The sequence below is a fragment of the Sorex fumeus genome, unplaced genomic scaffold (genome assembly GCF_029834395.1).
Source record: "Sorex fumeus unplaced genomic scaffold, SorFum_2.1 ptg000122l, whole genome shotgun sequence".
Lineage (NCBI taxonomy): Eukaryota > Metazoa > Chordata > Mammalia > Eulipotyphla > Soricidae > Sorex > Sorex fumeus.
Genome location: NW_026606179.1, coordinates 16,132,615 through 16,159,213, shown reverse-complemented (window position 1 = coordinate 16,159,213; position 26,599 = coordinate 16,132,615). Strand labels below are relative to the sequence as shown.

Sequence of the window (26,599 nt, the reverse complement as noted above, 5' to 3'; positions counted from 1 at the left end):
CCAGGCAGGGAAGAAAAGCTTGTTGGCTGTTCGGAGACGTCACGGAATTTCATCCTTCACACCGTGGCCCCCGAGAAGGTGCCTTGCACGCAGCTAACCCGGGTTTAATCCCCAGCATCCCATGTGGTCCCCTGTGCACCACCAGAAGTAATTCCTGAGTGAAGAGCCTGGAGTAACCCCGGGCCCAAAAAAGGGGAAAAAAAGAGTGGGGGGAAACTGAGGCTAAGGGGAACCTGGGTGCCCCCACTGTATGTGGGCAGTTAATGCTGATGCCAGATTCATTCTCTGCAAAATCCAGAGAAACTCACTCGCAGGCAGGAAGTGGCTGGAAGATGCTTCCAATGATAGTGACAATAATGGGCTGATAGGAAGCCTGCTGGCAGGTGGGGACACACCACACCCCCACTGCATCTCTGGGGATGAAGCAGATGGTCACAACACTCTGTTATGATTTCCATTGTCCCGAGGAGGAGGAAACTGAGGCTGGGGAGTGAAGCGTGGGTGTTCTCATCAGAGGCTGAGTAGCCGCAGCCCACGCCCCGGGGGCTTCTGATCTTGTGAGTAAGAAACTGTCCTGCTTTGAGTGCCCTGGACCCACCCCACCCCGCACTGCAGTGTAGACCCTGGGGTTTCCCAGGAAACAGACAAGTTTAGAGCAAATTCAAAAAGATTTTTTATTGAAGAAGCTGAAGGGCTTGGGTGAGAAAGGAGTAGAGGGGTGCGGGCAACAAGGGGGGAACCTCTCCCCAGCCCCTCTTAAGTGCAATTCCTAATGGCCAGGAGCTGCTGGCAGAGCCTGCATCAGCTGGGGGGACTCTGGACCCCACAGCGCATATTAGCTGGAACAGCGACGTCTGAAAGGAAGAAAATGGTGGGAAGGAATTGAGGGACCTGGGCAGAGCCCTAGGACCCCACTGGAAACCCAGAAATCCTGAGAGCACTTCGTATTTGGGAAACTAGAGTTTTGGCCTGGAGTGTCTCCTCCCTCAGACCCAGGGGTGCATCTCCAATCCCTCCTCCCCCAGACCCAGGACTTCAGGCCTTGAGGCTCCTCCTCACCCCTCCTCCCTGGGACCCAGGCATCCAGGCACTCACCTATCTGCCGAGGCTTAGGCAAGTTCAGGTTATTCATGACCTTGATAAACTCCTCGCAGCTGAGTGTGAGCCGAGGGTTCAGAGTCCGCTCCTCCTCCACAGTGGACACTGTGAGCCCTAGGGGCAAAGGGAAAGGCTAGTCAGCTGGTCAGGTGCCTGTGGATCCCAGAACTACATTTCCCGGGAGGCCACAGGAATAACGATATCCCAAGTTCCCAAGGCTGCAGGACAGGGCACTCTGGGAAATGTAGTTGCCCACAGCTCCCTCCAAGGAAATCCAGGAAACCGTCCCTAATTGTAGGACTCCTAGTTTCTACATGCACAGCCAGGACACTGAAGCATTTGATCTTTGGGAACTGTACACGCCCCACACAGCCACGTGCTGCTCCTCCATTAGATGGTTATCGGAGTCCCACACCTCCTCCAGGCAGCCCTCACCGTGGTAGTCATGAGCAGGGTAGACCAGACAATCTCCTGGAAGCGTGAAGATCTTTTCGTGGACTGAGTGGTACAAGGTCTTAGCACAGCCTGTGGAGGGAAGAAGGAATAGGTCAGCGGTCAGTGGTCAGTGATGAAGAAGCACAAGAGTGGCCCCTAGTGTCTCCCCTTGGGAAATGAGTGGGAGAATCCATGAGGGCAGTGAGCCCTCTCCTGGTTTCCCACCAGCATGCTTGTGGAGTGAACGGGCAGGGAAGGGCATTCTGGGCCGGTGGAACAGCACATACAAGGTACGAAGGGGCAGGGAGTACTGGGTTGGGATGAGACCCTCAGGCACTTGGAAGGGGGGTGGGGGGAATTGAGGAGAGACTCCTGGGTCCAAGGGAGGAGGCCCTCCAGGCCAAAACTCTAGTTTCCCAACTACAAAGTGCTCTCAGGATTTCTGGGTTTCCAGTGGGTTCAAGGGTCAGTCCCTCAATTCCTTCCCACCGTTTTCTTCCTTCCAGACGTCACTGTTCCGGCTAACATGCGCTGTGGGGTCCAGATTCCTCCCCCCGCCCCCCAGCTGACACAGGTTCTGCCAGCAGCTCCTGGCCATTAGAAATTGCACTTAAGAGGGGAGGGGCTGGGGAGAGGTGCCCCCCTTTTGCCCGCACCCCTCTACTCCTTTCTCACCCCAGCCCTTCAGCTTCTTCAATAAAAAATGAGGAGGTAAGCATGAGGAGATAAGAAAAGGAAGCCAGGAAGCAGAGGGAGGAGGAGGCCACTGGGGTCCCACCAGGAATCTGGGGTAGGAGCAAAGCTCTGGGGAAAATTCTTCCACCTCTCATTTGGGCCTAAGTCTCTCAGTTTCCCAGCTGTGCAGGGAAATGGAGGGAGGGGTGGTGGTGATTAGGAGCCGCAGAGAGAAAAATACAGAGTAGATGGAGAGATAAAGGAGGCTAGAAAGAGGAAGCTCCAGGCGGCCTGAGGAGGGGCTGGCCCCAGCCAGCAAGGCCCTGGCTCTTCCTCTCCCCCAGGGGCCTTGCCCGCCAGTGTCATCCCCAATGCACGCCCACAGAATCCTGAGGTTGTATAGGGGTATGAGGGTCACAGTTAGGGTAGGGGTGATACCTGGAATGCATGCAAGGGAGGTAGGCGCTCTGGTTCTGAGCCACTTTCCCAGCCCTTCACCCCTAAGACTCTGAAACTAAACACCCTGTCTGCTTGAACCCCTGGATCTTGCAGCCCCCCTGGATCTCACAGCCCTCAACAGTCAGACCCCAATGTCATGCCATCACCCCCCCACCACACACACACACACACACACACACACACACACACACGCACACACGCACATAAACCGCGCCCTAGCAATCAAACCACTGAATCTAACAATCTCTTAGCAACAGAATCACCCCATCTAACTGGCCTGGAGCAGCTCATCTCCCGCCTCCAAGTCCGCATTCCTCCCTCGGCTCTCTCGCAACACCACCAGCAGCCAAACCCTCCATTAGGGGCCTTTTTAATAACAGGTGTCCACAGAATCTTTGATATTCTTCTCTTCGAAAGCTGACACTTGGTCTCTCTTCACTTGGACGGAGGTGGTCCAGACCAAGAGACTCGCGTCTAATAAAACAGACACAGGGCCAGGGAGACGCCTTAAAGGGCCACCAGCATCACATATGGGAGCCCCACGTTTGATCCCCAGCACTGCATTGTCCCCTGAGCATCATCAGGAACAGGCCCTAAGCACAGGCTAGGGGAACCCCGTGTACCACTGGGAGTGGCCCAAAATAAAATAAATAGGATATTGCAGAAATGACAGTTTAATTCCTGACACTAGGTCATGGGGGTGGGGGGAGGGGTTCCTACCTGGCAGTGCTCAGGGGCTACTCCTGGCTCTGTGCTCCAGGAAGCACGTGGTGCCAAGGATTTAGCTTCTGTGCTCTCTCTCCAGCCCTGACACCACCTCATTTTTTTAAACAAATGCTTTCAGGCTCAGAGGGTGTTTTCCAAGGGTAAGGTCCTTTCACTACCCTCACTGGCAATGTAAGTTTCTTTTTTGTTTTGGGGTCATACCCAGCTATGCTCAGGGGTTATTCCTGGCTCTGTACTCAGGGATCACTCCTAGCAGTGCTCAGGGAACCCTCTGGGATGCTGGGAATTGAGCCCAGGTCGGCCGTGTGCAAGGCAAATGCCCTCCCCACTGTGCTATGACTCCAGCCCCACATCCATGTTTCTTCAATGTCTGTCCACCTGCCCATCTGCTCTTGGAGAATCCACTGAGTGGATGGGTTGGGAGCTGCTCAGAGGACGAGGGTGGCCGGACATGCACAGGGCACTCAGCTCGATCCACACTCCCACACACCGTGGAGTGTAGCCCTGGAAACACCCCCAAAACACACACACACACACACACACACACACACACACACACAAATTTTTTTTTAAACCCAAAAGCAAAATACATGGCGGAATGCCTCCAGCAGCCATGTGGTGATCACTGGACCTACTGCTGATGACCAGGCCCTGCACTCCAGCCTCAAAGGATGCCCCGGAAGTGGCTCCCCTACCCTGATCAAGCCTCTGGAGGTTGGAGTTGGGCCCAGGGGCTTGAACGCCACCTCGCAAGAGCCTCAGAAGCAACAGCTGATCCAGCGTCCTGACTCAGAACTGGGGTGAGATCAAGTTCCCCGAGGCCTGGAAACGCTGAGATCCAGGGTGTTTTGTTTCCCGGTTTTTGGATCCACAGGCGTGCCCGAGTCTAATGGGCCTCCAAGAGATAATACCCCTCTTCCTCTGAATCCCCACACTCCAGCTAAGCTAGAAGAAAATACTCAAGGCCAAAAAGAGCCTGGGCTGGGGGGAAGGGGAGGGGGGCACTTGCCTGACCTGTACAACGGCAGTCCCATCCCAGACATGGCACAGGGTAATCCCCCACACCCCCAGGAGTGACCCCAGAACAGTTCCCAGCACTGCAGGCTATGGCCCAACACCCCCATTTAAAAATTTTTTAAAAAGCCTGATATTCATTCATTCATTCATTCATTCATCCTTGCCCTGACACCTGAACCCCAACTCTCAGCTCTCCCAGGGGCTGGGGGTGGGGGGCCAACCTTGTTGGAAGTCGGTTCGGCCACACCCGCGGATGAGCAGGGCGTCTCCAGTGAAGGCCATACTGTGGTCATTCAGCACGAAGGTGACACAGCCCGGGGTGTGGCCAGGGCTGGCACGGGTCTCCAACACCTGGTGGGGACGGAAGGAAAGAGGGTCACCAGTTACCAAGAAATCAGAGGGAAGGGTCCGCTCCCCGAGAAGCCCCCCAGGGAGCTCCCTCCCCACCCAGGGCTGGCCCAGGCCCCAACCTCACACCAGACCTCACATCAGACCTCACACCAACCCCACATGGCCTCAAGGCCAGGAAACCACAGGCTTAGATGGTGCCCCAGAAAGGAAAAGAACTGGGGCTGGAGCGATAGCATAGCAAGTAGGGCATTTGTCTTGCACGCAGCCAACCCAGGTTCGATTCCCAGCAGCCCATATGGTCCCCCCGAGCACCGCCAGGAGTAATTCTGAGTGCATGAGCCAGGAGTAACCCCTGTGCATCACTGGGTGTGACCCAAAAAGCAAAAAAAAAAAAGAAAGGAAGAGAAGTGAGCAGCACAAAGGAGAGCCTGACCCACGCAGCAGGAAGGCAAGACCAGTGCTCTGAATGGGAAAAAATGTGTGAGCAAAAGCAGAAACGCGAGTTTCTCTGTCTGTTACTTTACTTCAGGGCCACACCCAGGGGTGCTCCAGGAACCCTGTGAAGAGCCAGAGGCTGAACTGGGATGGGCCACACTCAGGGAGAGTGCCTTAACCCTGGTACCACCGCTACATCCCCCGAAACAGTACTGAAAGGGAAGGGTCGGGGAGGTGATGCAGAGGTCTGGGGTGCAAGTTTCGCGTGGGGGGAGGCCCAAACTCCATTCCCCACCACACACACCACCATCACCACCAAAAGGGGACCCGATTACTGTTAGGTATAATGCAAACAAACAAAAAGTTCCTTATTTTTTTTTTTAGTTTTGCTTTTAGTCAAACCGAACAGTGCCAGGAGTAGCTCCCTGCTCGAGAGGCTTGGTCCCTAGCCTTCTGCACACAGAGCACAAGAACTCATTCATAGAGCCTTCTAGAACCCCAACTCTGTAAAGTGGCTTGTTAGTCAACTGGGGAAGCAAGCTCTAACACAGACACACAAAGCCGACTCAGCTTTGATCCCTGGCATCCCATCCCATATAGTACCCTGAGTGCAGAGTCAAAAGTGAACTGAGAGAGAGAGAGAGAGAGAGAGAATCTCTGCATGCACGCACAGACACACAGGATGATGCTAAACACAAATATTTAATGACCTGAGGAAAAGTTTCATCTAGTTAATGCAAGAAGCATGTTACAAGCAATTTATACTGCCTCATCTTTTTAAAAATGTATTCCTAATTATCTGGGGAAGAATGAAAACTAGGCCTTCAGTGACGCACAGAATGAAGCATATTTATGAGCTGCCTTACAAGGTTGCACAGCTGAACCCCAGGGAATGTCAATAAACCCTTATTCCTTCAATCTAACATTTTTTCTATTCATTCATGAACTCTAAAGATTTTTTCTCCCTTTGGGCTTGTCCTTCATTATCCTGCTGTTTTCACAGTTAACAAGTAATCACACCATTAAGAAGCCCACAGTAAGGAGCTAAGAACGTGCTCTGTACACAGGAGGGCCAGGTTCGACTCTGGCACTGCACAGGTCACCGAGGGACACTGGCAGTGAAACCCAAGCAGGGACACAGGCAGTGAAACCCAACAACAGTAGCCCCACTGGCATGACCCCAAACACAACACAACTAATTCAGGACACACACATCTGACAAGACCCCGCCCTGAAGACCCTGGTCAAAGATGGCCACGCAGGGGCCCCTCATCAACCACACACATCCAATGGGTGAAGGGAAGCAGGGAGAGGTGCAAGGAGACTGGGCAATCTGGGCAATCTGACAGACATTTATTTTACTTTATTTTTTTGGGGGGGGGCACATCTGATGGAGCTCAGAGATCCAAAACCCAAATATATATATATATATATATATATATATTTACATATATATTAAAATTACATTATATATTATTACTTTAGTTTATTATTGTTATTTTAGTTTTTAGACTAGTAGTGCTCAAGTTACTCCGGGTGGGATTCAGGGAGCCATGTGGGATGCCGGGGATCAAACCCAGGTTGGCTGCATACAAGTACTATCTCTCCAGCCCTCCAAATTATATACATATGTACTGTCACTGTCCTCCTGTTGTTCATCAATTTGCTCGAGCGGGCCCAGTAACGCCTCCATTGTGACAATTGTTACTGTGTTTGGCATATCGAATACGTCATGGGTAGCTTGCCAGGCTTTGCCGTGCAGGCGAGATACTCTCGGGCTCTCCAAGAGGGGTGGAGGAATGGAACTTGGGTCGGCCATGTTGGCCGCTTGCAAGGCAAATGCCCTACCCACTGTGCTATCACTCCAACCCATATATAGATTTATATAATATACACATATATTTTGGTTTTTGGGGGCCACACCCAGCAATGTTCAGGGCTTACTCCCGAGTCTACACTCAGGAATTACTCCCGGCAGTGCTCAGGGGATTGCGAGGGATGCCAGGGATCGAACTCAGTCGGCCACCTGCAAAGCAAACACCCTCCTCGCTTGTACTATCTTTCTGGCCTGGCGAATTGTAGTTTTTAAATGACACCACAAGGACACAATCAGGTACAAGCAGAATAAGGTGCATGGTTCAAGACAAGCTCTGGAAGTCAGGGTCGAGACAGCAAGAAGACAAAACTGTTCCCCATTAGAATGGTGAAATAAACACCAGGCAGAAATCTCCACCATAAAAATGGTGCTCACTGAGGGCTGGAGAGCTAGCCCAGGTATAAAGGTGTCTGCCCGGCATGCGGCTACGTTGGTTCAATCCCGGGCACCGCATCTGGTCTCCCTCAGACCAGCAGGCCTGACCTGACCGGTATAGCCTGGTGCGCGCTCATACTGCAGGTTCCATTCCTAGCTCTTTCCATGGGCAGTTCCCACGGCCCACACTGCCCCCTGGTGGCCAGAAGTTCTCAGTTTCTTTTCCATTTGGTGCCTGCAGGTTGATTCTCTGGCTTCAGTATTCACACATACTCTAGAGTTTCTAGCTCTTTAATTTTGTTGGTTTGGGTTCCATATTCAGTGATACAGGAGCTATTACTGGGAAGAGCAACAGCCAGAAAGTGAGCCCAGAGCATACACTCTTTTAAGCTGTCTCCATGTATATATTTCCAGTCCTTTATACTCAAAAACTCAGAATGGGAAGCTAGCAAGGTAGCACAAAGGTAAAGGTGCTTGTCTCCCATGTGGCCAACCCCAGTTCGAATCCCCAGTGGCCCATATGGGCCCCCAAATACCACCAAGGAGTGAATCCTGAGCACCACACCAGGAGTTTTCCTCTAATCATCACAAGATATGGTCCAAAAACCAACAACAATGTTAAAAAAGAAACCCTAACACTCAAAACGCCATTTTCTGGGGCCAGAGTGATAGTGAGTAAAGCATTTGCCTTGCGCATGGTTGACAAGGGTTTAATCCCCAGCACCATATATAGTCCCCAGAGCACCACCAAAAGTGATGCCTGAAAACTGGGAATATTCCACAGCCAGAATCTGGAAACAACCAGAGTGCCCAAGAACAGACGAATAGATAAAGAAACTATGGCACATCTGCACAATGGAATACTGTACAGCTGTTAGAGAAAAAAAAGTCATGAAATTTGCCTATAAATGGATAAACATGAAGAATACCATGCTGAGTAAAATGAGTCAGAAGGAGAGGGAAAGATATAGCATGACTGCATTCATTTGTGGGATATAATATATATACATATGTGTGTGTATATATGTATATATGTATATATATACATATATATATATTAGAAGACTAATATCCATGGCCAGAAAAGAAACAAGGGTTAGGAGTGCTGGTCAATGGTTGGAACTAACCACAAGTGTTTGTGGGGCTGAGGGTAGGTAAGATAGAGAAGAGACCAGTATGACAATAATAGCTGGGAATGATCATACCGCATAAGATCTGAGGGTCAATGATCACGTGACAAGACCTGATTCTCTTGATAACCTTTCACTATCAATACTGCAAACCACAGTGCCCAAAGAAAGAGAGAGAGAGAAAGAGAGAGAAGAGAGAGAAGAAAAGCAACTGCCAAAGAGGTAGGCAGGGGGGGGGTGGAAGGTGATGGGAGGGAGGGTCCCTAAGGACACTGGTGCTGGAAAATTACACTGGTGGAAGGATGGGTGTTGGAATACTGTATGACTGAAATCCAATCATGAACAGCTTTGTAAAGGTCTATCTTACAGTGATTCAATAAAAAAGTAAAAAAAAAAAAAAACTGGGGATAACAGTGATGGGAAATGAACACTAATGAAAGGATGGGTGTTGCAATGTTAAATGAATGAAACCCAATCATGAACAACTTTGTAACTGTGTATCTCACTGTGATTCAATAAAAAAATTAAAAATTAAAAAAGTTTATAGCATCACTGTGAGATAGACCTTTATAAAGCTAGATAAGATAAGGTTTCAGTCATACAGTGTTCCACACCCATCCCTCCACCAGTGTACATTTCCCGGCACCAATGTCCCCAGTTTCCCCCCATCAACTCCACCCTACCTTTTTCTTCTCAGATCTCTCTCTCACTCTCTCTCACTCTTTCTCTTTCTCTTTCTTTCTCTCTCTCTCTCTCTCTTTCTCTCCCTCTCTCTCTCTGTTCTCTCTATCTCTGTTTCTTCTATCCTAAAAAAAATTTTTTAAAGTGATTCCTGAGGGGCTAGAGTTACAGCACAGCAGGTAGGGCATTTCCCTTGCATACGGCCAACGCGGGTTCAATTCCCAGCATCCCATATGACACCCCCCTCCCCCCGAGTACCACCAGAAGTAATTCCTGAGTGCAGAGCCAGGAGTAACCTCTGAGCATCACAAGGTGTGACCCAAAAAGTTTAAAAAAAAAAGCGATCCCTGAGAGCAGAGCCAGGAGTAAGCCCCGGGCATCACTGGGTGGGCCCCAAATAAAACAAAACAAAACAGTCATTTTCCATTGTAGTCAAATATTCTGAATCTTTCTTTCATGAAGAAAACAAAATTCAAATTATTCATTCTGTTTAGAGGATACTGCATTCCTTTCTACAACTTGAAAATATGTCTAAATATAAGCTGGCATGACGGCTGGGTGGTGGTGTATTGATGTACACTTATTTCAACTCTCCTGTACTCCTGAACAATTTCATAACGTTGGGGGTAAGAGAGGGAACTTATTCCATAGTCAATGTTTTTGTTCATTTTATGGACCACACCCAGCAATGTTCGGGGGCTGCTCCCTGCAGTGCTCGGGGGACCATGCAGTGCCAGGGGATCACGGCCAGGAAACCCTCTCCTTCTGCAGAAAAATTGCGCCCAGCACACTGAGCCACCGCCCCAGCCCCCCCACCCCAACTCAAATCTTTTATTGCAAACAGAGGAAGCACTGATGTGAGCCACATCAGGATTGCCTATGAGCTTTTAAAATATACCATTTCTCAGGCCGGAGAGATGGTGCAGCGGGGAGGGCGCTCACCTTGCATGGGGCCAACCTGGGTTGGATCCCTGGCACTTTGTATGGTCCCCCAAGCCTGCCAGGAGTGATCCCTGAGGAATATGCCCTGAGCACAGCTGGGTGTGAACCCCAAACAAATACAGATTGTGGAGCCTGAGAGTCCAAGGGTGAAGGCATTTGCCTTGCTTGTGACCAAGCCGACTTTGACTCCCCAACACCACATATGGTTCCCTGAGCAACATGAGGGGTGATCCTTGAGCACAGAGCCAGGAATAAATCCTGAGCACCACATACATCACTAGGTATGGACCAGGCTGAATGCAGGTACCGCACAGGGATGGGCCTGGGAACCCCCAGAACTGCCAGCCCATACCCCAGTACCACCGGAGAGGCCCCAACAGGAGAAAAAAAAGGATGAAATAAAAGATACTGACTCCAAGCCAGAGACACCTTGCGTGCAGCAACCCGTAGTTACAGTCCCAGCACCATGTAGTGACCCCCGAGCACCACCAGGGATCACTCCTGAGCACTGAGCCAGGAATAGCTGCTGAGTGAGCTCTATAAAAACCAAATAAATAATGAAGGGAAAAAACAAACAAATACAAACAAGGGGAAAAAAAGTAAAAAAATTCCTGTAATAAAACCATTTGGATTTTGGTGAGAAATAAGGGTTGGGATCTGAAATAATTTGATAGTTTCCACTGCAGGGAGACAGACCCTGTTCAAAAGGGTCAGTCAGTAGGAATGGAGGGTAAAGGCCTCCTGGTGACTCACTCTGGGCTGAGCTGTGGTTAACTACAACCAGCCAGCGAAGGGAGAGAGGCTGGCCTGGGGAGGCGGCTCAGTGGGCGGCACGCAGGCTTTGCACGCAAGAGGCCCAGGTTTGATCTCTGGCCGAGAGCACTGCCAGGTGTGGCCCCAAAAAATTAAAAGGAGAAAGGAAGAACAATAAACTGCTCTACCACCACGGGCAGAAAAACGAAGCCTGTCACCTCTGGAAGACTTGAGGCCTAAGAGTGGTTTTTAAACTGCTCCATTGAAATGAAAAATCAAAGTCCAAATCATCTGTCACGGGGCCGGAGAGCTAGTACAGGGATCGAGGTGTTGCTTTTTGACCCCTGGATTTGTGGTCCCAAAACCTAAAGGGTGGGCAGGGGGGAATGACCTGTGATGACTTCCGAAAATTATATAAAATTTAAATTTTAGAAAAGCAGGTTTAACTGGAGCACAACTATTCTTTTTTTGGTTTTGTTTTGTTTGGGGGTCACACTTTGCATGCTCAGGGGTTACTCCTGGCTCTGCGCTCAAGATCTTAAAGTCAACAAAACAATCAATTCTAGAAAAAGTTTGCCAATTTCCTCCTAATTCCTAGTGTTTCCCTAGATGTGAGACATTTATTGACTTTTTTTTTGCGGGGGGGTCCGGGGGGCCGCAGCGCATCACACCCAGTAATGCTTAGGGCTGACTCCAGGTTTTGCATTCAGAAATTACTCCTGGTGGTACCTGGGGAACCTTCTGGGATGCTGGGATCAAACCTGGGTTGACCACGTGCAAGGCAAATGCCCTCCCCACTGTACTATAGCTCCAGTCCCTTTTAATGACTTATCTTAAATGTTCACCTTCCAAAGAATTCTAATTGGGATTCTGTATTGCAGGTTTAAGAATTCACAATTCTTTTTGGTTTGGTCACACACACCAGTGCTCAGGGTTGACTCCTGGTTCTGTGCCTAGGTGGGTTTGGGAATGCAGATGTGGTGTCAGGGATCAAACCCAGGCTGGCCCTGTACAAAGCAAGTGCCCTACCTGCTCTTAGATAGCTCTGTCCCCAAGGATTTTCAATCCTTCAGGAATGTACCTTTTAAAATAATTACAAAGATACCAATGAGAAGGAAACAATTACAGAAAGTATCCAGTTAAATGAAGAAGCTACAAAACCAGCAGGAGAGAGTAATAGTCATGCATGGTTAAATGTGGGTTAGCAACATGGTTAAATAGATACCAGTAAGGTCAACAATTAAACAAAAAAAGAAGGTCTGTGACAGGCGGTTAATAGTCAAAGGGAGGGACAAGGAAGCATCAGGGAGATGGACATTCCACAGCGGCTATTGAACTCTGCACGTGGGTAAAAACTGCACACATTTAAAAAAAAAGAGGGGGGGGCTGGAATGACAGCACAGCAGTTAGGGGTAGGGTGTTTGCCTTGCATGCGGCTGACCCTGGTTCGATTCCCGGCATTCCGTATGGTCATTCCATATAGTCCCCTGAGCACAGCCAAGAGTAATTCCTGAGTGCAGAGCTAGGAATAACCCCTGAGAATCGCCGGGTGTGACCCTCCAAAAAAAAAAACCCTGCATACATTGCTTCATCAATGCACCATATTTCTTCATAAACAAAAGGAATGACAGTATTGGCAAGGAGATGGAGGAAGCAACCAAGGGCAAGAGAATGCTTCCCATGAGAGAAAACAGCCTGGCAGCTGCTCAACGTAGGTTTCATAGGCTCTGGCCTCTCCTCTCCTAGGTCTATATTCATGGGAAAAGAAAACATAACATACAGCCAGACAAAATTGTGTGTGTGTGTGAACGCATGCGCATTCCCTGGAGTGTGACTTGGCAATGCAAAGGAAACAAACAAAAGCCAGGTTACAACTTGGGCGCACAGTGAGAGCACAGCCTGTTACCTAAGGATCTCCTTCAGTGCGATTCTGTCTCTAGGAAAGAGATGTCCACAATAAGGAAATATAGTGGCCGGAGAGGGAGTACAGTGGTATGGAGCTTGCCTTGCACGAAGCTGACCAGGGTTGGATGCTCGGCACCCCATCTGGCTCCCTGAACACCACCAGAAGTGATTCCTGAGGGCAAAGCCAGGAGTAACCCCTGAGCATCCCCAGGTGTGCCCCTAAAACAAAATAACACCCCACCCAAAAAAAAACGCAAATATATAGAGAGGGGACATAGTTGAGTGTTGGCCCAAAACTGGAGAAGACAAAGGGGGGTGGGGCTCACTGGCATGACAGCAAAGAGGTGGAGGGCTTCTTGGAGGGAAGAAGGTATTTTCTTTTTTGTTTTGATTTGTTTTTTTGGGTCACACCCAACAAGGTTCAGGGGTTATTTCTGGCTCTGCACTTGGGAATTCGTCCTGGTGATGCAATATGGGATGCCAGGGATCAAAGTCGGGTTGGCCGCATGCAAGGCAAATGCCGTACCTGCCCCAGCCCCAGAAGGTATTTTCTAAAACTGAAATTCAAGTGGAAATGTATCATGTGCCCCAAAAGGTAAAGTGTGAACAGAGTCCATGCCACTGAATTGTACATCTCACCTGAAACAGATGACTTCATGAATTCTATCAGAAAGCTGTTTCAAAATATATACTGCTTTCTGTGCTATGTGTTGCACCTTCCCTGGGATCCTACAAGCTTTCTATCTGATATAATTTGGCAGGTTATTTGGCAGGGGGATCTAGGAATGTTTTAGCCATTGATTTGGATATTTATATGTTAAATTTGGGGAGAGGAGATTAAGACTCATTCAGCAATGCTCAGGGGCATTGCTGGCTCTCTGGCTCCTGGCTCTCTGCTCAGGGGTCACTGCTGGCAGTGCTAAAGGGAACCCTGTGTGGTGCTGGGGATCAAACCAGAGTTAGCTGCATGCAGACAAGTATCTTAACCCTGTCCTCTCTCTTGCCCTATAGGGAACATTTGGGGAGCTGTGGAAGGCTGCAGCTCACAGTGGAACACTTGCCTTGCATGTCTGAGACTCTGAGTTCCAGCTCCTGCACTATTAGAATGACAACAACAACAAAAATGTGTGGCGTATTCCCAGATTCAAAAGAAAAAGAAAAACAAAAACCAGACCATATCTCCTCTACTCCTTCGACTCTTTCAATCTCCACATATTGTAAACATCACTCATACTATTTAATAGTTTAATAAAGAGCTCCTTTGACATGCATTCCTGTTTTTTTTTTTTCAGGATTTTTAGGTCACACCTGGTGATACTCAGGAATTACTCCTGGCTCTGTGCTCAGGAATCATATGGGACGCCAGGGATTGAACCCGGGTTAGTGACATGCAAGGCAAATGCCCTCCATGCTTTACAATGGCTCAGGTCACCCAATCCCCAGCATCTCTACTGCCCCAGAGCGTGCTCCATCCTGGAAGCCCAAACCAGCACCTGCTTCTATTCACACGGCACACAAAGGCACAATGCCCGTGGTCTCTTCAACCTGCTTTCAGAAAAGGCTTAAGATATAAACCCTTAACCACTGAGGCTAATCCCTGGGGAGACACAACACACACACACACACACACACACACACACACACACACACATAGCCCTTGGTTTTTGCTCCTTGTCCTGACTCCCTGACTCAGATGAATGGAACTCCAATTAGCAAAAAAAAAAAAAAAAAAAAGGCTCCAACCTGGAACCTGGAGACCCAGTGCTCACCAGGCACCTGACATTCTGTGTCCAAAGTTTACCCAACTCTCTACACCTTTAGCTCTGGAGTTTTGTTTTTTTTTTTAAATCCTGTCAGAGGTCCCCACCCCACCGCAACCCCTATATTGCCACTTGGTGGGGAAACCCTGCCGATTGCTACTGTTGCAAAGAGGCGGTAGGAACGTTCTGGCCATTCTGGCAAGTGAGGCAACAACCAGCCTGGGGCTCAGAAAAGCAAGAGGTTCCTGGAGCGAGTAGCTGCGAGAGCCCCCGCATCCCCACACTCCCGGCCCTTCCTTATGGCGGGCACCAGCTGACAAATGCCAATCCTTATGCCCCTTGTGCGGTGACGCTCCAACTTACAACCAAGAATCTCGGTCCCACCCCGGGAATTCCTGGAGGCGCAAACCCCAAAGCTTCAGGAACCTCGAAACACTGTTGATTTATGGGGCTTGACCTTGGTCACACACACCCGCCCAGGTATCTGGGCCCGGCGCCCCTCCCATTTTTAATCAGCAGCCAGGCCCGAAGTCCCTTCCCAATCCCGGAACTCAGGCGGGGCGGGAAGCGGTCCCCCCACAGACCCCCCAGCCCCCGGACTCCACTCACGAAGCGCCCGAAGCGGATGGCGTCGCCGTCCTCGATGTGCATGTCGGCCTGGGCCCCGCTGAGCCGGGAGATGACCGATTTGCAGCCGGGCAGCAGCGAGCGCAGCACCCCCGAGCCGGTGATGTGGTCGGCATGGCAGTGCGTGTTCACTGCGGGGGAAAAGAGGCGGGCCGAGTGCGCTGGTGAGGAGGGGGGGAGGGTCACAGCCAGCCCCCACCCGGCGCGGGGCGCCCCCCGCACTCACCCGCAAACAGCAGCCGCAGCCCCAGCTCCTTGACCAGCTGCGCGTCCCGCGGCGCCGTCTCCAGAACCGGGTCGATGAGCACGGCTTCGCGGGACTCGCGGTCGCCCAGCAGGTACGTGTAGGTGCAGCTCGTGGGCTCGAACAGCTGAGCCGGGGGTGGGGGGCAGGTGAGACGCCCACACACACCCGAGCCAGACATTCCCCGCGGGGGATCCAGAAGCAGAAGTTCCCGCTCCTCCTTTCCCCAGCATCTCCCTCCAGCAGGACCAAGGGGGTCCCAACTTCCTGATATCCCCAAATCGGGGCTCCCGGCACCCCTTCTGTAAAGGAGTCCAGCTCCAAACCCGGGGTGCGCCCAGATCTCCCCGCTTTCAAGGACCCAAGAGTCCACTTCCAAGTCCCTTTGCGGAAGCCCCGCGCGTCCGTGCTCGTTCAGAGGACCCGGGAGTTCCGCTCCCTGCCGCCTCCCAGTGCCCGGTCACCCCGCTTCCCGCTCCCGCTACTTCGCACCTGCCGGAGGAGAAGGGGCGCACCCGGCCCGCTGCGCTGGCTGAGCCACCGCCCCGCGACCTTCAGCGCGGAACCCGCCATCGCGCCCGCGGCCCGGGGTTAGCAAGCCGAGCTCGAGCGGCCGCTGCTGGCAGCCTGCTGCGCCCGCGCGGACCCGGAGGGGCGGGGCGGGGCGGGCCGGGGCGGGCCGGGGCGGGGTGCGGCGGGGGCGGGGCCTCCCTTAAAGAGCCCTCGGCCGCGGGGTCGAGGCCGTGGGGCTGCACCCAAGCGCTAAAATCCGCGGATTCCATTCTCGGCACGTGCTGGGAAAAAAGTGGAAATCCATCCCGCTCATAGTTCCGAGCAACGTTCTAGGAAAAACAGGTGGTGGGATCATCCTTGTCAGACAGTGGTGTTTGGTTCAAGGTCATGAGCGCCTGGGAACCCTCAAGCACTCCTTACTGCGAGGGTCCCCACAGGCTTACTGGGGCTGTTTTGGCGCCAGGGATAGATTCTCAGAACATCACATCTCCTTCATGTTTATCGGCGTTTTATTGGGGGAAGGGGCGTAGAAAGATAGTACAGTGGGTAAAGCTTGCCTTGCACGTGGTTGACCTGGATTGGATCCCTTGCACCCAATACAGTCCCCTAATCCTGCCAAGAGTGATCAGAGCCATGAGCAAAGACAGATGTAGCCTAAAAACAACAAATAAACAAAAAAAATCAAGTTTATCTTTTATTCTGTTGTGGGAGTGCTCCCAAGTGGTGCTCAGGGTGCCCTGAGCCCAGGGATACCAGTCCAAGAATACCAGTATCTACAGATTACCAGCTAACGAAGCTCAAGCTTCAACACAAGGGCATAAGGATGTGGTGTTTTGAGGACCCTATGGTGAAGGGGACCTCACCACCACCATAGTGCCAGGGCCACCCAGCCATGGTCAGGAGGCCATTGTGAATCTGAACCCAGGTTACATCCCAACTGCTATACTATCTCTGGGCCGTCAAAGTTGATTTAGGTTTTCGGGTCACACCCAGCTTTGTTCAGGGCTTATTCCTGGCTCTGCACTCAAGGGATCACTCCTGACAGGGCTCAAGGAAACATATAGGGTGCCAGGAATCAAACTTGGGCTGGCCACAAACAAGGCAAAAGAGCTTTACCCACTGTGTTATCTCTATGGTTCTCAAAGGTAATTTGAGGAAAGGGTTTGTAAAGGTTGGGTTTTGGGGCCACATCTTTTGGTGCTCAGAGCTTACATTCAGTTCTGTGCTGAGGGGTCACTTGTGGTTCTTATCCACATAAAAGGGAATAAAAGTGGGGGCTTGGACTGAAATCAAAGCAAGTCTTAACTCCTATACTATCTCTCAGATCCCCAGAGATAATTTTACAATAAAAATTTTGCATTCTCTTTCAGGATGGGGTCGGGGGGTTCATTTGGCTTCTTTAGAGATATGAGTCCCTCCCAAATAGTTTTTGCTCATTTACACCAAAGACTTAGACTTGAGACACTGGTATCTGGTGATAAACTGCTTCAAAATCTGCTGAAGGAAATCACCTCAATAGTGAAAATAGAACATACTTCTTGTCTAGAGGATCTAAGTCACTGTCACAAAGAAAAAGTAACATCCTGGGGTCAGAGCAATAGTACAGGATCATACAGCAGGGAGAGTGCTTGCCCTGCACATGGCTGATCGAAGTTCATTCCCAGCATGACATATGGTGCCCAGCATACACAAATCCAAAAGTTAGTCTTGAGCACCACCCAGTGTGCCCCCAAAACAAAACAAACAAGCCAGTGATGTCCTAGGCAGGTGCAGACAGGGAGAGAAGAGGCTTGGTTTCCTGGCAACTTCAGTCCACCTTAACTCTGGACTTTGCCTGACAAACCATGGAGGGTATTCTCAGGCCTGGCTCTTTCTTAATCCCTTGACACTAGACCAGTTTTTGCCTACAACCTGTGTGGCATCTCTCCAGTCCTTCCTGATGTACTCTGTATGGCAAGGTCCCCCATATAAGAATTCTGAGGTCTCTTTCCTAAAGATATCTCTGTCTGTCTGTCTAAGAACTCCGCATCTGGAAATCCCTTTCCAAAACCTCTCTCTCTCTCTCTCTCTCTCTCTCTTTCTCTCTCTCCCCCCTTTTCGTTGTCATAGGAGTTATCAAGCATGTATGAAAGGCAAGTACTGTACTGCTGAGCTGTACCCCAACTCCCACAGATTCTGCAGGACTTTAAGGCCATTTTCCTTCCTTGAAGGAACACACACCCGCTCTGGGGTATATGGGTGGGAGGTGAGAAGACCTGACTCAGAAACCTGGGAATTCCCTTTCCCTACCAAGTGGCCCTTCCCCGGTTCAGAATTTTTCTTGTGGTCTTGGCTGGTTGAAATCACAGGTGTCCCGTTTCCCCTTCCCTGCCCCCGCCCCCATGAAAGCAGACCATCACCATCCTGTTTGGTGGGTTTGTGGGATTTAGAATACTCAATTTTTACATATAAATGAATATAAGGGAGTCTCAAGACCCTCCCCGCTCCCCCCCAGAAAAAAAATTAGCCACAAACTGGAATGTCCTACTTTCAGATGGGGTGGGAGAAACTAGAATTCCTTCCTGATTGTGAAGATGCAGGAAGTTCTCCTCTCCCCGCCCCCCCTCCGCCCCCATGAGGAGCACCTGGCTCAGAGCAGGCTCTTGGTGGAAGCAGCCAATCCTCCCATCAACATTCTCGGTGCTCTCCTCCTCTTGCCATAGTCTCACATTTCAGCGCTGGGCCCTGAGAATCTCTCCAGTCTGGGGCACTTTCCCATCATCACCATCTCTGAGCCTGAGCAAAGCATTAATGTCAATCTTGTAGCTGTCACTCCTGGTTCTGCCACATCCTGGCTGTATGGCTCTGGGTAAGTGACCTTCCCTCTCTTCCTCATTGTCCACTTCTGTAGAGCAAAGATAAGAGTAAGCACTTCTGGGGGCAGAGAGATAGTGTAAGTTCAAAAAGTGTGGGGCTGCAGTGGCCAAAAGCCATCTCCCTGCCTCCCTAACATAGGAACAAAAAGATGGGGAACCATCGACTGATGGTCAAAATGGTCCATTTAATACAAGAGCTGTTAGCATACTTATAGCACATCCGAGGGTTTTCAAGTTACAGGATGGGATGTAGGTGTGATTGATCATTTACAGAGGTAAAACGTTTTGGTGGAGGCAATTCTCTTTGTGAATTAACTCTAGAAGACACTCAGTCTCCCAGCGACATCTATATTGCTGTCTCTCTTTCCCTATAGTTGTACATATTAAACAATTCGGTTTACTTCTTACTACACTTGCAGTTATTTGGATAAAGGCAGTAAGAGACAAAGATTCTAAAACTTAGTTCTCTGAGCTGGAGGGTAAGCAAGGCTTCTACCGTAAATCCCAGACTAAGCCTTCAGTCCACTTCAGCTTGTCTTTCCCCATGGAGGTCCTGTCTCTTAAACTATAATGTCTTGCATCAAGACCCTGCTTTTATGCTTTCTAGACTTTCCATTTTGATGCCGGAGTAGCTCTGCTGCTTGCCCCGGGCCCATCCCAGTCCCACAGTGGGACCTCCCTTTGTGGGCTGTGTTAGGAACCACAGCAACTGTAGCCAGAGTCAAGTGATTGTGACAGATGCCCAGGAGTAAATATATTTCAGATTCAATCAACTCCCAAATATTAAGAGCACAGTATTAATGATCTTTCTGTGTTTAAACAAAGAACACTACTCTATAGTAAAATATGAAAAAGCTATAGAGGAAATAGAAAAGCAAGTAATATACTTCAAATGCAAAGTCCAGAATCACCAGAAGTTTGACTTATAAATAACCAGGACTTAGGAAATTATGAATAACATAAAGGAAAGGTTAAAGATAAATTTTATAGTCTCTGAGTCTTGGCCGTTGATGGGATTACACGGCGCCAGGGGGCCAGGTGGTGGGTAAGACTATAAAATCCAGCTCCCGAAACCGCGCAGCCGCATTCGCGGCCACGCGACATCTTATCAGGACATCTTTTATGACATATTATCATCTCATTCCTACTTTGGACAAACTTGCAGGCTATTGAATGTAGCCTGCCCACAGGGCAAAGTCTGGCAAACTCCCCGTGGCGTGCCAAATATGCCAAATACCAGTAACAATGATGGGTCTCATTCTCCTAAAGAGCCTTGAATATAATCTCAGGGTTAGGATGAAAGAGACGTTACTGGGGCCTGCTCGAGGCAATCAATGAATAACAGGATGATGAAATGAAATGAAATGAAAGATAAATTAGGGGGGCTGGAGCAATAGCACAGTGGGTAGGGCATTTGCCTTGCATGTGGCCGACCCAGGTTCAATTCCCAGCATCCCATATGGTCCCATGAGCACTGCCAGGAGTAATTCCTGAGTGCATGAGCCAGGAGTAACCCCTGAGCATCGCTGGGTGTAACCCAAAAAGAAAAAAAGATAAATTCAGGGATTAGGGGTGCTCATAAGAGCACTATAAGCTTCTCTGGGGGAAGGAAAAGGAGCATTTCACTGAAACGCTTAGGATTAATAGCCAACAAGATAGTACAGCAGGTAGGGTTCTTGTCTTGCATGCAGCCAACCTGAGTTCAATTTCTGGCACCCTATTTGGTTTCCTGAGCCCTGTCAGAAGTAGTTCCTAAATGCAGAACCAGGAGTAAGTCCTAAGCATCACCTGGTATAGCCTAATTACCACAAATACAACCTCCCCCCCCCCCAAAAAAAAGGGGGGGGTGATAAATACTTCCTTTTAACCATGTGCTGTCAGGCTACAGAGAGATGGCTCATATATTCTGGAGTACATACCTTGCATGCTCCAGGTACATGTCAAATTCCCAGCACTGTATGCCCCCTACCCACCCCATCCAAGCACCACCAGACTGGCCCAGTGGTCCCCAGCACTGTTGGGCCTAAGCACTGGACAATCCAGCCTGGCTGATTGAGTATCCTGGGAGTGGCTCCCGGACCCACAGCTTGGGAGCTGCCTCCACCCCCAACTGATGCCAACCTTTTACCTCCTTGCATCCTAGAAAGGAAACGAGTCCCCAGCAGCTCTCTAGAGCTATTTGAGAAACTGGAGAAAACTTGGCTAGGGTTCTCAGTTCTGGCTCTTGCTAAGTCTGTTCAAACCAGCACCACTGGATCCAGAAACATGGCTCCGAGTCATGTGGCCTGGGTGTCCCTGGGTATGGGAATACAAGCTTTAATGAATTAGAGTAAGCAAGCTTCCTTGAATGGGCATTCAAGCAACCTTAAAGCAGAAGCAATGCTCCTTATTATTAAATTTGATGGAGGGAACCCTACCAGGCAGTGCTCAGAGGGTCTGGGGGCATTCCCAGTGATACTCAGATCCCCAATAAACAACGGAAGGACAGTGACAGTGACTCAGACCCCATGATTTAGTGTTGGGCCTGGCAATATGCTGCTAGCTCAGGCACAGGCTACATTGGGGGCCATGAAGTACCGGGGTTTGTACTCAGGTCTGACACATGCATAACATGCACCCCTGACTACTAAGCTGTCTCCCTAAAACAATGCTTCTCATACATTCAAAACAAAACAACTTCCAACAATGCCATTTTTCCTTTTTTTTTGAGGATTTTGTGTTGTTGCTGGCACCAAAGTTTGGGCTTGTTATCATGTCAGGGATCAAACCAAGGGACACAGCAAGGGCTGGAACCCAGGATCTCATATGTGCAAGTCATGGACTCATACCAGTGAGCGACCCCCATCGTCAACCCATAATCTTTGCAGCAACCAAGGGCTTTGATTTATTTATTGTTTGCTTTTGGGTCACACCCAGTGATGTTCAGGGGACCATGTGGGTTGCTGTGTGCAAGCCAAGCTCCCTACCTGCCTTGCTATCTCTACAGCCCAGCAACTAGGAGACTTTTTCAGAAAAGAAATCAATAAAAAGGGGAGGGAAGAGTCTCAGCAAACAAATACAACAGGTGGCCTTTGTTTGAGCCTGACTCAAATAAACCAAGTAAAATATAAAGGGATTGCAAGAGAAAGAGAGAAGATGCTTGCTTGCTTTGCATGTGCCTGACCACCATCCCTACCATCGATCTCTAGCACCATGCATGGTTCCCTGAACATGGAGCCAGAGGTAGCCCCTGAATGCCATTAGGTATGGCCTAAATGACCCTCGATTTGGGGGGATACCACACCAAGCAGTGCTCAGGGCTTATTCCTGCCTCTACACTCAGGGATCACTCCTGGCAGAACTTGAGGGATCCTTTGGGGTGTCAGAGATGGAACCTGGCTCAGCCATGTGCAAGGCAAGTGCCCTACCCGCTCTACTAGCACTCCAGCCCCAGTCCCTCCCCCCTCGCTTTTTTTTTTTTAAGAAAGAAAACCAGACTTGCTCTCAAGCCTGCTCTCATGAACATTTATCTCTGCTTTTTTTTTTCCAATCTGGAAAAACCTGTGTTCTTGCTTGAACATGTATTTTTCTTTCCCTCATGTCTAAGTAAATTTTGTTCAACAAAAACTATCTTGCTTCACATTTAAAAAAAATAGAGAAGAAAAGCAAAATCCTCTGTGAGTGGTAGGTTGGGACTGAAACACTGGCTGTGACTGGACCTAGCACCAGCTACTATATCACTGATGCAAAGAATAGTCAATTATTATTCTCTCGATTTTCCTATACCCAATACCTTTTTCCCTCCACCCAATCTCAGTATTTAACTGAGATTGGGTGGAGGGAAAAAGAAAATAGGGCTACTTGGAGGAAGCCTGAACTCTGATGAAGTAGGGGACAACATGAGAAAGAAACTATAAAGCCTGCCACAAGTGGTGGGAGGGGAGAGAAGTTAGGATAAAGAAGGGACCACCGTGACAATAGTAGGAAATGATCACTCTGGTCAAGAACTGAAGCGGAAAGGAGGTAAAGGAAGGGACAAACATGATAACCTGTCAGTACCTGTATTGCAAACCATAACGCCCAAGAGGTGGGGGTGGGTGGAGGAGGGGAGGGGAGAGAGAGAAAGAGAGAGAGAGAGAGAGAGAGAGAGAGAGAGAGAGAGAGAGAGAGAGAGAGAGAGTAGTCCTTGCCATAGAGGCAGGCGAGGGGGGTGGGGAGGAAAACTGGATATTAGTGGTGGTGAAGGGAAGGTGTTCTGGTGTTGGAACATTGTATGACTGAAACCCAATCATGAACAACTTTGTAACTGTGTATCTCATGGTGATTCAATAAAAAAAAAAAAAAAGAACTGTACCTTCTGAAAGCTTCAGTGATGATAGTGTTGTTTAAGAGAGAGTTTCTTGAGGCCTGAGTGATAATACAGCAGGTCAGATATGATTCCCAGGGCCCCACCAGGAGTAACCATTGAGAACAGAGCCAGCAGTCAGTCCTGAGCAGCTTTGGCCCAAAACCCAATGGGAAAAATATAAGTCTTGTAGACACAATCTGAAGCATTTAAGAATGAAATATCTGGAATTTTCCTCAAAATAGCTCAAAGGTAGGGCTGAAGAGAGAGTACAATGGGTATGGTACATGCCTTGCACACAGTAACCTGGATTCAATCCCTGCCACCACATATGATCCCCCAATCCCTGCCAGGAGTGATCCCTGACCACATAGCCAGGAGTAATCCCTGGCCACCACCAGGTGTTGCCCCAAAACAAAAGAAACAAACAGTAAGATAACTAAAGGGGGAGGGTGTTGCTGGAGAGATGGCTCAAAGGGCTAGAATGCGTGCCACGGTTCAAACACAATAATAAAATTCTTTAAAGTTGTTACCCCTGGGAGGCCAAAGAGTACAGTAGTAGGGTTTTTGCCTTCAATGTGGCTGACCCAGGTTAGATCCCTGGCCCCCACATGATCCTCCAAGACTGCCAAGAGTGATCCCCGAGTGTAGAGACAGGAGTGCACTGCCAGGTGTGGCCCAAAAACCATACTTTTTTTTTTTTTAACCCGTGGGCCCAAAATTGAGTACAGTGGATAAGGCACTGTGCATGCTTCCAACTCAAGCTCAAACCCAGAACCGCATCATATGTTTCCCTAAGAACCATCAGGAGTGACCCTTGAGGGCTGACCCAGGAGCAAACACGGAGCACAACCAGGTGTGGCCCAAAAACCTAAAAACAATAATGTTTTGTTTTTCTGGGTCTCCCTTGACTGTTACTGGCAATGCTTGGGGTACCTTGTTGTGAGGTTTGAACCCAGGCTTTGCAGGCTTGCATGAGCTCCTCTGGTTGAGCTCTCTATATTGATGATACTTGTGAACACGCGAGGTCCTGTTCTAAATACTTCCCAGTGGTTCTGACTTATCCGAACAACCCTCTGTTTAACGGATGAGTCCAACACGGACTCATAAGTTAACTCGCCCAAGGTAACCCAGCTGAGAGTGGCAGCACCAAGATTCCAAGTTTGTTTACCCAGGCAATCAAGTCCCAAAAATATCCGCCCTTACAACGCCCGCTGCTCCCAGAACTGATGAGATCTTGGGGCATTTCATGTTGGAAGACCCACCCATGCGGGTGAGGTTTATGGGCACTTCATGCCCATTCTTCTGCGGGATGGGAAAGGGCACCGTCACTGGCAGGGGAAGGTTGCTACGCACCAGGGGCTGCCTCTGGGGAGAAAAACCTCCTCAGCATCTGGCTCCTCTGCCCTCCCACCCTGGACCACAGCACGCAGAGGGGAGGCTGAAGGGTGGGGAGGCTGAGAATCTCTAATCGGCCGATGGCAGAGGAACCCCGGGGCGCCATGCAAATCACGTGCCTCTTACTGGGCTCGAGCACAGACCCCCGCCCCGCCTCTCGAAGGAACCGTCCGACTTTCCGTGAGTTGAGTTTCCTAGAAGGGTGGAAGTTACTGTGAGCTCGAGAATCTGCCTGTGAAGCAGCACGTGGGTCCCCAGTGGAACTCTCGAAGAAAGGGGTTGTGGACAGGAGAACCCGCGTAGGCCGCGGGCTCAGAGGTGCTCAGTTTCATCGCGTTCGCTGCTGCTCGTGCCTGGTGGGGTGGTGGGGTGAGTGCCGGGTGCCTGGTGGGGTGGTGGGGTGAGTGCCGGCCGCTTCCCCCAGCGAAGCGCCGCACTCTCCTCCAGCTCTTCGGCTCCCCTGCCTTGAGCACAGACAGTTTTCCAGTGCGTCGCCACTTCGGCAGCCCCTGCCGGCCAGTTGCACGTTCATATTGAAGCCAGCACAGGACCCGCGTGGAAGGAAAGTGAGCTGGGTCGAGCGGCTCCCACACCAACTCTGCAGCACTTCCAGGCGGCTAGAAGGAACCCCGCCCCCGGGGGCACCGCAGCGGGCCATAGGTCCGGGCCCCCGGGGAAGATTCTGTATCCAGGCACTTGCCTTTGGCCCCCTTCTTGTTTTGATCCACCCCTCCCCTTGTTTTGAACCCCGTCTTAGGTTCCACCCGGGCGGTTCTAGACGGAGGGTGGTTCCTTCCCCTTTGGACCCAGGTCGCTCGGGCTGCAAGCTCTAAGGTGCTCAGGGCCAGCAAACCCAGTGAGGACTGGACACAGCCGGAGCCGCACAGCGCACAGGCCCCGCCTTCCAGCAATACCCAGACTAACTGACCCTGCCCCTGACCGCGCTCCCCGGATTTGGCTGCTATCCTGGTGATCCATGATCCCCCAGCCTTGCTGCTCCCAGGTCATGACTCTTTGGGCTCTAGCACCTGGGAGATGCTGGTGCCAGGTGGGGTGTCCGCGGCCCTACCATTCTGGGGGGAAATCTCAGGATGAAAGTTTCGAGGCCTAGGGTGATAACCAGTTGGGGCTTCCCCCAAAATGGGTGTTTTGGGTAATCTTAATTGGCTTTGGGAGGGCCCTCAGTGATCACGTATGGAGTTCAGAATATTAAAGGAGGGCCAGGACAGATGTCAGATTTTCGATGTTTACCTGCGGCTGTATAGGCACTGGAAACAGAAACATTACAGACACGTAAATATCTCTAGGGAAGCTCTAGCTTTGTCCTTCCAGAAACATAGCCCTTGGGGTGGGATGGGGAGGGCTTGCCATGTGGATAATCTCAGTTTGACACTTAAGGTATCTCAGTATACTTGAATTTCAAGAGGTGTTTCCTGGAACCCACCAGCCCTCCTGATCCCTAGCTCCCCACCAGACCCCATAAAAGAGGCCCAGCCAGTCAGCTCCAGAGTCTGACATACCAGGTGGCCCCACCATGAGAAGGCCTGTTGGACCCCTCCACGCTGGAGGGCACTCCTGCCATCCATTGCCTGCCTGCCCGCAGCCTTCTCTTACCCCAACTCATATATAGTGGCACCTGCCCACAGTGCCCAAAAGCCTTTATAACCAGTACTGCAGGCTGGTTGCCCACCTCCAGAACACCACTGGCAGGCCTGTCCCTACTCGTGGCCAAAGTCGAGTTCTGCCACCCACCGCCCCCCTCCGCAAGCTGATAGCTCACCAACATGTACCGTGCAGATGTCCACCTGACTGTGCCCAGATTTTTTCATTTCCCTGCAAACCGGCAGCCCAATGCCTGCCTTACCACATCCCCACTGATTACAGGCCTTTTACAACCTGTGTCCACTCTCCGAGCACTGCAGGGTGTAGCCTAAAACCCAGAATGAAAGATGGAAAGGATGCCATGGACTGTGATTTGGGAAGGGAGACTGGAATGAGGAATTGTGACAAGAACAAAAAG

General features: G+C 50.4%; 1 protein-coding gene across 1 annotated transcript; it reads right to left on the bottom strand.

Moving 5' to 3' along the window:
• Positions 1-649: 649 nt before the first annotated feature.
• ETHE1 (ETHE1 persulfide dioxygenase) lies at positions 650-16,113 on the bottom strand. Its single transcript, XM_056136438.1, has 7 exons — positions 15,982-16,113; positions 15,472-15,616; positions 15,228-15,376; positions 4,632-4,761; positions 1,534-1,623; positions 1,096-1,212; positions 650-854 (listed from the first exon to the last, which is right to left on the bottom strand). The coding sequence occupies exons 1-7, from the start codon at positions 16,060-16,062 to the stop codon at positions 802-804; spliced, it is 765 nt and encodes a 254-aa protein (XP_055992413.1). The 5' UTR covers positions 16,063-16,113; the 3' UTR covers positions 650-801.
• Positions 16,114-26,599: the final 10,486 nt, after the last annotated feature.